Source organism: Scardinius erythrophthalmus, assembly GCF_964197995.2.
Source record: "Scardinius erythrophthalmus genome assembly, chromosome: 13".
Classification (NCBI taxonomy): Eukaryota; Metazoa; Chordata; class Actinopteri; order Cypriniformes; family Leuciscidae; genus Scardinius; species Scardinius erythrophthalmus.
Genome location: NC_138233.1, coordinates 1,223,798 through 1,234,952, shown reverse-complemented (window position 1 = coordinate 1,234,952; position 11,155 = coordinate 1,223,798). Strand labels below are relative to the sequence as shown.

Here is an 11,155-nt window from a genome sequence, read left to right as displayed (position 1 = left end):
TGTGAGGGCCGCTGTAACCCAGTGTCCATCCTCACGGGAAGGGGTGGGTGGGTTGTGAGGGCCGCTGTAACCCAGTGTCCATCCTCACGGGAAGGGGTGGGTGGGTTGTGAGGGCCGCTGTAACCCAGTGTCCATCCTCACGGGAAGGGGTGGGTGGGTTGTGAGGGCCGCTGTAACCCAGTGTCCATCCTCACGGGAAGGGGTGGGTGGGGTCAGATAGAAAGAGAGAGAGAGAGAGAGAGAGAGACTACGAGACTACATTACTTGTACTGAAATGTTGCTCGTCTCTCTTTCAGTGCAGCAAAGCGGTCAATGACTTTCTCATTGAAATCATGCATTTTGAGGACTAGTTCCCTCTCCATGGAGAGCATGGCCAGTGCATTCAGACGTTCCTGGCCCATTGAATTTCGCAGGAATGTCTTAATTCTTTTCAAAGTTGAGAAACATCTCTCAGCTTCAGCTTTTGTCATGGGAGTAGTTATGAGAATGTTCAACAAACTCACAGTCTCAGAGAATGCCTCCTGGAGGTTGTAGCTCATGATAACCTGGTACAGTGCCAGTGCACCACAGCAAGCCTTGAATTCAGGATTCTCATAGATCAGAGACAGTTCCGTCTTGAGCTTTTCCTTGTTCAACGTGGGATATGCTTTCACAGTGGCATTCAGAGCCTCAGCAGGAAATGAATGGCAGTACCTTTCGAACATATCTCCCTGTACTAAGGTAGCACTCACAAGGTGGCCAGTGAAAGAGAACCTCGCTTTGGTGTGAGCCAGGATGGTGTCGCAGACCTCTTCAGACAGCCTCTGCTTCGCCTCTTCTGTCAAAGCCGTCCTTGGTCTGTCGGTTCCTGATGGCTCTTGCAGCTGGTCAGAGTCTCTGAATGCAAACAAACCAATAATGTGGTTGTTAGGTACTGTAGTCTACGTGATGCACATGTTCACACTTTATCCAGTACAAAGATGTCAGTATATTACCCACTGATGGTCTTCGGGGTCCATTGGACCCTAAATGACTTTTGCTTAAATTAAAAAAAAATGTTCTCTTTTTCCAAATGGTATTAAACTTCCTACGGCTCTCAACACTTTCTAGATCTACAAAAAAAGTAAAATGGAATGTTATCTGTTTTTATGTAGGCGTGACAAAAATAGTGACACTTGTGATCTTTGGAGTCTATTGGACCCCAGACAATAACATTTAATTTTGTAACAGAACAATAGTTTTACAGTTTATAGTTTATTTACAGTATATAGTTTTACAAATATAATAAATAATGTTTTTACTCAACATGTGTACAGTTTTTGGAGTATTTATTATATTTTTAAAATTTCTATAAATAAATATTTATTTGTCACTGGACTCAAAATAGACAAAAACCAGGAGTGTCACTTTTTTTGAAGACCATCAGAGGGTTAAAATGGGCAGGGATGCATAATGTTATTAATAAAAACTGTTTTTTAAGCTATCCATTGTGCCTCGCCTAACCAGGATGTCCAGCAGATAGTAAAGCAAGCTAGATTACACCACTGGCAATATATTATAAAAAAAGAACATATTAAAAATATTATAAAAAAAGAACACAAATACAGTCTCCTTTCATGCATCTGTTCTCACAAAGATGTGCTTTGAGAAGGATCGAATAATATAAATGTTATCTTACCTAATGGTCTGCACACTGCTTGTGAAGCTCTCGAGGGCCCTTTTGATGAAGACTGCATCAATGTCCTTCTTCTGGAGCTTCTGGTACAGAATGTCGACGTGGGGCATGATTTTGTGAAAAAAACACAGAAAAAAAATAAAATCTTCGTCCTGTAGCATCCTCACGTAGCCAGATGCCTCTCTCACGCTGAGCTGGTCAAATGGACCATGTGAACCCGTCTTGATGGCTTCAAAACATTCAAGGAGGTCATCTCGGTTCTCGTACACAGTGTTGACGATCCTGCTGTTAAAATTCCACCTTGTAGATGAAGCTCTGGGCAGTCTTCGTGAAACAATCTTGTCCAGAACGCTGCATCGTTTTGGTGACCGGGAAAAGAAAGACGCAATACCGCTCAGATCGGAAAAGAAAACGTTAACTTTTTTGATGTGGGAGGTAGCTTGCTGCATGATCAAATTAAGCTGATGTGCATAGCAGTGCACATAATGGGCATTCTTAAAATGTTCACGCACCTTTTGCTGCACACCAGCCTTCTCTCCCCTCATCACACTGGCACCATCGTAAGCTTGTGCAACGAGTTTCATTTTGTCGTTGTCGTCGGCCAAAAGTTGGTTCAGTCTCTCCAAAAGTACACTGGCAATTGAAACTGATGTTGAATCCGAGATGGGAATAAACTCAAAAAAACGTTCCTGCACTGCATGGTTGTCATCAATGTATCTAAGCACAAGAACCAGCTGTGTCTGCGTGGAGACGTCCGTAGTGTCATCAGCTTGGATGGCCAGATAGCTAGCTGACTTGACCTCCTCCACAATCCTTTCCCGCGCAACCGCTAGCATACATTCTAAAAGCTCGTTCTGCACCGTCTTGGATGTGCCCTTAAACACCGTGGCATTTTTCAGGTGCTCATCAAAAACTTCATCTAACTCTGCCACGAAGTCCACCAATCCAAGAAAAATACCTGGGTTTGTGGAGCCCTCCGTCTCATCCTTGCCTCGCAAAGCCAACTCGAACACTCCGCAAAACTTCACACACTGGATGAGCCGGTTGAGGATGTGTCGGTTCTTGCTCACCTCATCGTTGTGGCGACGAACAGCCAACCTGTATCCCTCATTCAGTTGAGTGGCAATGTTCACCCTCCCAACAGTCGCAAATCTCAAGCAGCTATCCATGTGGATCTTTGACATCTCATGCTTCTTGATTTTCTCAGACAGATGTGGAGGAGTAGGCAGGGGTAGCAGAAGCATACTTGCCAACCTTGAGACCTCAGAATTAGGGAGATATTTCAAAGTACCGGGGGGGGGGGGGGGGTTGTGTGTGTCATATCACACACACAAACGCAAAGAAAAATGTAATTCATTTATTTGACAAATTCAATTCCTTAAGGCCTCTCCTCAGGAGGTTAGACCCTAATTTGTTTGCTACTGTAAATGAAAAGACAAGAAATAGCTAGATCTTATCAATAAACATTTATTAATTCATAGCCTAATGCAACAATTACATAAGTAAACTCTCAAAACATTATAATTATGACATTTCATTTTTAAATTTTCATGTAAGTCTAAAGCTAAATAAATAGCTGTTCTTGCCTTTCATTTCAGACGTCTGCTTCTAGGGGCCGTTCACATATCGCGTCTTTTTCACGCTCAAGGTCGTTATTTCAACTGTAGGCGCGCGGCCGCGGTGAGCACGCTCATAATGGAAGCAACGTGGTGCGCTAGTTTTTCCAGGCGGGTTTTTCCTTCTCATCTCCAGAAATATATCTAGTAGTAAAGCTAATGCGAGGGCTAGAAATCAATTAATCCTTTGCTGATACTTCTTCGTCGTCATCATGGAGAGCGCAGTTTGGTTGCATAGCAACGACAGACGCCATGGCAGCGCAAGCATTTGGTCTGAAACGGCTGTTGTAGCAATATTGTTGTCTGGGTGGAAATCGGGAGAAAGGTCGGTCCGGGAGATTTTCGGGAGGGGCTTTGAAATTCGGGAGTCTCCCAGAAAAATCGGGAGGGTTGGCATGTATGAGCAGAAGACTGCGTTAGCTTCTTCACAACCTGCTAGCCAGCTTTTTTTCACATACCAATTTGTTGAAAATCCTCGGGTGTAGGACTTTCCAGCCTTTATAGAAATTTGTTTAATAATTAATTTTGGTCTTGGAGGTCCTGATTGTTTTAATGCCAATTTGTCTGATTTGGATCGTCGACTCAAAGGAACTTCTTTCAGAGACGCAACGGAATTGCACACATTAGCAGCCATTTTAAAAAGTAGCAAGTGACTTGATCGAATATCCCCCTCGCTCTCTTTGCTCAGTTACGTATGACGCAAACGCGTAAGTGCGAGTCCCAAATCCTCATTGAAAATGCATTGAAGGCTCATTTTCCGAAAAAAAAAGTTTTAACATGAGAGTCAATGGGAGAATGCTTGGGCGATTTTCCACCTCAATGAATTCGCCCAGAGAGGCGGGAGTCGCGGCCAATCAGATTTGTCAGATTCAAGTCACGTTTCAAATGGTCGCGCCCAAGAGTCGCGGGCGCGACCATTTGAAACGTGACTTGAATCTAACGAATCTGATTGGACAATGACAGTTAATATGTCTAGCTAATATGTTAACACTGAAAACGTCTCGGTTACTGATGTAACCCTCGTTCCCTGAAGGAGGGAACGGGAGACGTAACGTCGACGTGACGACGTAATTGGGATCACTTCAGGGAGCCCTATCAACTTCGAGTGTCTACAGAACGAGCCAATGAACGTTGGCGTGCGTGAATCGCGTCACGCGCCCCGCCCCGCCGCGCGGGTATAAACAGGAAGCGGGCGCACGCACACATTGTTTTTCGCTGAGGAGCCGAGATTTGTGACGGCCATGCAGCGATGGTCAGCAACGGTGGCGACGGGACGTTACGTCTCCCGTTCCCTCCTTCAGGGAACGAGGGTTACATCAGTAACCGAGACGTTCCCTTTCAGTCGCTCACGTTCGACGTAACGTCGACGTGACGACGTAATTGGGATCCCATGGAAAACGCCACGGTTGCTGCCACATCCAGCGCCCTACGCAAGACTCTCAGACCCCCAACTGCTGGGGCGGAAGATCTGCGTAGAGGGAGTTCAACTGCTGTTCCATTATACCCCACACAGCGGAACTCTTTGATAACACTGGGAAAGCGTACCTCTCCAGGGGAAAGAACGCTGCGGAGCCACATCCTGCCCGAAGGGAGGTAACATGTGGAGAATACACATATGGACTGGCCGAAGGGGCAGTGCGACATATGGAATGTCACTGGGGTGGCTCCACCCGAAGGGGGAGACACACCGGACAGTGACGGCAGAGCAGACTCTGCCAAGGGAAGACACGGGCTCACCGCAGGGAACTGGTCGTGGAAGAATACACATATGGGATCGCCGCAGGGATCACCACATATGGAACCCAGCCTAGCACAAGTTACACAAGCATACGAGCACTAGGCCTGGCGTCGGACGCTCCGCAACGTCCGACTGCCGAAGGGGTGCGGAGGAACTCACAGGGTTCGCCAATGGGGAACTCGACTGGAGTAAAAAGCGCACGTATCCGTTCCTAGGAAGGGAGTGGCGCAGCAAGCCGACACTAGAGCGGGAACTTCGGTGTTACCGGCTAGTAGAAGCGAGCACACAGGAAGAAACCGGCTCAACACGTAAGCTATAAAACCTAGCGAACGTGTTAGGTGTCGCCCAGCCCGCAGCTCTACAGATGTCTGTCAGCGAGGCGCCGTGAGCCAGCGCCCAGGAAGAAGCGACACTCCTAGTGGAGTGGGCTTTCAACCCAGGCGGGCAGGGCACGCCTTGGGCTTCGTAAGCCAAGGCGATGGCATCCACTATCCAGTGGGCCATCCTCTGCTTGGAGACAGCCTTCCCTTTCTGCTGGCCTCCGTAACAGACGAAGAGCTGATCTGAGGTCCTGAGGCTTTGCGTTCTGTCCACGTACAGACGCAGAGCGCGAACGGGACAGAGAAAAGCCAGGGCTGGGTCTGCCTCCTCCGAAGGCAGCGCTTGCAGGTTCACTACCTGGTCCCGGAAGGGAGTGGTAGGAACCTTGGGCACGTATCCGGGCCGGGGTCTCAGGATGACGTGAGAGTTATCCGGGCCGAATTCTAGGCACGATTCGTCGACCGAAAATGCATGCAGGTCCCCTACCCTCTTGATAGAGGCCAATGCAACCAGGAGTACTGTCTTACAGGACAGAATTTTTAACTCAGCTGATTGCAGAGGCTCAAAGGGTGGTCTCTGAAGTGCCGAAAGGACCAGAGACAAGTCCCAAGAGGGTATAGAGAGTGGGCGAGGAGGATTCAGTCTCCTCGCTCCCCTCAGGAACCTGACGATCAGGTCATGCTTTCCCAAAGACTTACCATCAACAGCATCGTGATGTGCGGCAATAGCGGCAACATACACTTTAAGGGTGGAGGGAGACAGCCTTCGCTCCAGCCCTTCTTGCAGGAAGGAAAGCACGGCTCTGATCGAGCAAGATCGGGGGTTCTCCTCATGAGAGGAGCACCAGTCAACGAACAGGTTCCACTTCAATGCATAGAGGCGCCTCGTAGAGGGGGCTCTAGCGGAAGTGATGGTGTCAACTACCGCAGGGGGTAGGTCACTTAGAACCTCCGCGTCCCGTCCAGGGACCAGACATGGAGTTTCCAGAGGTCTGGACGCGGGTGCCATAGGGTGCCCCGTCTCTGAGAGAGCAGGTCCTCTCTCAGAGGGATGGGCCAGGGAGGGGCTGTCGCGAGGAGCACTAGTTCCGGGAACCAGGTCCGGTTGGGCCAATACGGCGCAACTAACAAGACCTGCTCCTCGTCCTCCCTGACTTTGCACAAGGTCTGTGCAAGAAGGCTCACTGGGGGAAACGCATACTTGCGAAGGCCCCGGGGCCAGCTGTGTGCCAGAGCATCCGTGCCGAGGGTCCCCTCGGTCAGGGAATAGAACAACTGGCAATGAGACGTGTCCGGGGCGGCAAACAGATCTACCTGAGCGGTCCCGAAGCGCCTGAAAATCAGCTGGACCACCTGGGGATGGAGTCGCCATTCTCCCGGTAGCACCTGCTGCCGTGAGAGCTCGTCGGCTGCACGGTTGAGCAGGCCCGGAATGTAAACGGCACGAAGCGACCTCAGATGCTTCTGACTCCAGAGGAGGAGATGGCGGGCGAGTTGTGACATGCGGCGGGAGCGTAGACCACCTTGGCGGTTGATGTACGCAACGGTCGCAGTGCTGTCCGTACGGACCAGTACGTGCTTGCCTAGTAGCAGCGTTTTGAAACGGCTCAGTGCAAGACGTACTGCTAACAACTCGAGGCAGTTGATGTGCCAATGCAGTTGAGGCCCCGTCCACAGACCTGAAGCTGCATGCCCGTTGTACGTGGCCCCCCAGCCGGTGGTAGAGGCATCCGTGGAGACCACAGAGTGCCTGGACACTTGTTCCAGGGGAACACCTGCCCGCAGGAACGAAGGGTCCGACCACAAGCTGAGAGTTTGGCGACAGTGCGGAGTCACTTGGACCCGGCACGAGCCGCTCTGCCACGCCCATCTCGGGACTCGATCGTGGAGCCAGTGTTGGAGCGGCCTCATATGAAGCAATCCGAGCGGCGTAACCGCGGCTGCAGATGCCATATGCCCCAGGAGCCTCTGAAACAGTTTCAGTGGTGCCGCTGTTCTGCGTCTGAGCGTGCTCACGCAGTTCAACACTGACTGGACACGGGCCTCGGTGAGGCGCGCTGTCATGTTGATCGAGTCCAACTCCATACCAAGAAAAGAGATCCTCTGCCCGGGGGTGAGTTTGCTCTTTTCCCAGTTGACCCGAAGCCCTAGATGGCTGAGGTGACTGAGCACCATGTCCCTGTGTTCGCACAACTGCTCTCTCGACTGGGCCAGAATCAGCCAGTCGTCGAGGTAGTTGAGGATGCGAACACCACGCTCGCACATGGGAGCAATGGCCGCCTCCGCGACTTTCGTGAAGACGCGGGGCGACAGGGCCAGCCCGAAGGGTAAGACCTTGTACTGATATGCCCGTCCCTCGAACGCAAAGCGGAGAAACGGTCTGTGTCGAGGGAGAATCGAGACATGAAAGTACGCGTCCTTCAGGTCGATCGCTGCAAACCAATCTTGGGGACGGATGCATTTGAAAATGCGTTTCTGCGTAAGCATCTTGAACGGTAGCCTGTGAAGGGACCGGTTCAGGACGCGCAGGTCCAAGATTGGTCGTAACCCACCACCTTTCTTGGGTACAATGAAGTACGGGCTGTAGAAGCCGGTCTTCATATCGGCTGGAGGGACCGGCTCGATCGCGTCCTTCGCCAGTAGGACTGCGATCTCCGCCCTGAGCACGGGGGCATTGTCCGCCAGAACACGGGTGAACAGAATGCCCTTGAAAGCAGGGGGGCGCCGGGCGAACTGAATCGCATAGCCGAGTCTGATGGTACGGATGAGCCAGCGAGACGGGCTGGGAAGCGTTAACCAGGCTCCCAGAGACCGAGCAAGCGGGACTAACGGCACCACAGACGTACCCGGGGTGGGGCAGCGCGGCGGAATGCAGGGACCCGACTCGGACGGCACAGCGGCCCGAAGTGGGGTCTGAGTGTGTGGTGCAGCACATACCTGCTTCCGTCGAAGGGCAGAGTGAGTGTGTGGAGGCGACCGCACGTCCGGAACACAGCCACTGCTGCTCGCTGGCGATGAAAGAGGGGCTCGGGAGTGACAAGGCATGGCGGCGTCGTCGACTGCCAAGCGCGCCCTCTTGGGGCCCAGAGGTTTCAGAAATTGCTCTTTTTTTGAAAATGTGGGTACCACTGACCCGTGGGTCAGTGGCGGAACAAAAAGAAAAGGAAACAAAAGATTCTCCGCCCGGCCCTCCACCGGGGGAAGGAGTGGCGCCTTCGCCATCTCCTGAAGAGCAACTTGATCCACCTCTGGGCCGCCCGTCTCAGGGTCGTTTGCACCGTCGCTTGCCTCCTGGTTTGGCAGCGGCCTGGACGGGCGGGGTCGGCTTTCTGCGGCTTGCTCCACGCTGAGGCCTGGATGATGGCTGCTGCTGCTGGGGCTTGGCGGGAGCGGAGGACGCCGCAGAAGGCCGACCTCGGCGACGAGTAGACGGAGGGTCTGCGGCCGGCGGACGGGTGGGAGCAGCAGCGGTCCGCCGGGGCAGGATGTGCCGGATGGCCTCCGTCTGCTTCTGTGCGGCCGAGAACTGTTGGGCAAAGCTCTCGACCGCGTCGCCGAACAACCCAACCTGGGAAAGAGGGGCATCCAGGAACCGATATTTATCAGTGTCCCTCATATCCGCCAGGTTGAGCCAAAGGTGGCGCTCCTGGACCACCATGGTGGACATCGCCTGACCAACTGAACGTGCGGTTTCCTTCGTCGCCCGGAGGGCGAGGTCGGTTGCCACACGGAGCTCCCGGAGGAGCTCTGGGTCAGAACCACCCTCGTTCATGTCCATGAGCGCCTGGGCCTGGTGGACCTGCAAGAGCGCCATGGCATGGAGGGCGGAAGCAGCCTGTCCACAGGCCTTGTAAGCCCTCGCCGTTAGACCGGACGAAAACTTACAGGCCTTGGACGGGAGGCGTGGATTACCCCGCCAAGAGGAAGCGGACGCCGGACACAGCTGCATCGCGACGGCCCGCTCCACTGGGGGGATATCCACATACCCCTTAGCTGCCCCGCCGTCGAGGGTGGCGAGGGGTGAGGAGCCACTAGAACGGCTTCGGGCACTATACGGTGCCTTCCACGTCCTAGAAAGCTCCTCATGCACTTCCGGAAAGAAAGGTACCGGGGCGGCGCACTGAGAACCAGCACGGCCCGCCCCGAGAAACCAATCGTCCAACCGAGAAGGTTCGGGACGTGGTGGAGGATTCCACGCAAGCCCGACCTTCTCGGCGGCCCGGGAAAGCATAGCAGTCCATTCTGGATCTGGCTCGGACAACGCTACACACCCCGAGGGGGGCAACGCAGCCGAGTCGTCATTTCCAGAGGACAGCTCCCCCTCCGATGCTGCGATCGACATCTGATCGTCAGCTGGAGCCCCAAAGGAAACGGTTGGCCGTTCCGGAGAAGGACCAAGACGTTCACTAAGGAGCCCCAATGGCGACAGCGCTTGTGAGGCGTGAGGGGCCCGCGGAGGATGACTCGACGGGGAAGCCCTCACGGTAATCCTCAGATCACCCTGGTCATGCACCGAAGTAGGTATATTCTGCGGGGCAGAATAGACACTAGATCGGGGCATAGGCGAGGGGACTGCACCTCCCTTGAGGTAAGCGAGTCTCGATCTAAGCGCTGCGATAGTCATATTCCCGCAATGGGAACATGAACTATCCACAAAAGCTGCCTCAGCGTGTTGAATGCCCAAACACGAGAGGCAACTACTGTGGCCATCTGCTGGCGCCAGGGAACGACGGCATCCAGAAACGCACAAGCGGAATGACATCTTGAAAAAGACGCAGGATCACGCTTGTGTTGCTCTTTTAGTGAAAACAAAAAAATAGAAAAATAACTCTCTCAGTGCTGAGGCACCCAGGGGTAGCCGCGGTGTGAATGAACACACGGGGAAACGCCCACCGAACCGACACACACACACACAAACACAGAACAATAGTGCTGTGAAAACAGCAGTTGTGAGCTGCAATGCTCGCGGCCACCGCTGATCGCGCCGTCACACCAACACAAGGAGAGTCCTCTTCTCGTTTTCAAAGGCAGTCTTTTCCTGTAGAGTTCGGAAGTGAAAGCAAAAGCTCGGCTCCGAAGTGAAAGACAATGTGTGCGTGCGCCCGCTTCCTGTTTATACCCGCGCGGCGGGGCGGGGCGCGTGACGCGATTCACGCACGCCAACGTTCATTGGCTCGTTCTGTAGACACTCGAAGTTGATAGGGCTCCCTGAAGTGATCCCAATTACGTCGTCACGTCGACGTTACGTCGAACGTGAGCGACTGAAAGGGAACTACTTTTGCTGTGATAGAATTTGTAAAAAAAAGATCCTCTTTCTCCCAGTTGGTAGTGCGTCGCCCAGATCGCCCCTATACACCATCCGCCTCTGTTGTGAGTTCTACACAAGTGGAATAAAGAAAAGAAAAAAACACAAAATCCAAGTTAATGTTATCATTTTATGGGTAACAGTTATAGCCAGATATGACGACGCTACTGGAACACGCATCACCGCAGATCAGAAGCTGAGCATCTATTCATGAAGCCAACATGCAAACTAACGCAAATCAAAATGAAAGTCACAGACGCTTATCACACAATCATCATCATTAAAAGTAAAGAAATGAAATGATCTTACCAGGGCTGTTGCTGCTCTCTCTTATTGCGGTCTTTGATTTAGAATTTTTAGCTGATGATCAATAAAATGCAGCTCATATCTGTTGCTTTCGGTGACGTGCCCTCCAGTAAATCTGCATATAGCGCGGGAACTGAAGATCGGATTTAAATCCGTTTCGCAAAAACACATTTAGTGACCAGGTGTAAATGGAATCGTTTTGATAAATCAGATAGC

General features: G+C 52.2%; 2 protein-coding genes across 2 annotated transcripts; both read right to left on the bottom strand.

Moving 5' to 3' along the window:
• Window positions 1–260: 260 nt before the first annotated feature.
• Window positions 261–2,898, bottom strand: LOC308701271 (zinc finger MYM-type protein 1-like; the record flags this gene model as incomplete). Its single annotated transcript, XM_081383467.1, has 2 exons — window positions 261–876; window positions 1,658–2,898. The coding sequence occupies 2 exons, from the start codon at window positions 2,896–2,898 to the stop codon at window positions 261–263; spliced, it is 1,857 nt and encodes a 618-aa protein (XP_081239593.1).
• A 2,091-nt stretch (window positions 2,899–4,989) lies between these two features.
• LOC308700680 (uncharacterized protein) lies at window positions 4,990–10,133 on the bottom strand. The gene is made up of 2 exons (XM_081382410.1): window positions 8,080–10,133; window positions 4,990–7,695 (listed from the first exon to the last, which is right to left on the bottom strand). Exons 1-2 carry the CDS (start codon window positions 8,911–8,913, stop codon window positions 6,271–6,273), a joined length of 2,259 nt encoding a protein of 752 aa, XP_081238536.1. The 5' UTR covers window positions 8,914–10,133; the 3' UTR covers window positions 4,990–6,270.
• Between the last annotated feature and the right edge of the window lie 1,022 nt (window positions 10,134–11,155).

Excerpts from the sequence above, each read along its gene's own strand:
- LOC308700680 (XM_081382410.1), bottom strand. The coding sequence starts at position 8,913 with ATGCCCCTCTTTCCCAGGTTGGGTTGTTCGGCGACGCGGTCGAGAGCT. Across the intron at positions 7,696-8,079 it reads GGCTCATCCGTACCATCAGA|TTTGCGTTCGAGGGACGGGC; the intron begins CTCGGCTATGCG and ends CCGTTTCTCCGC.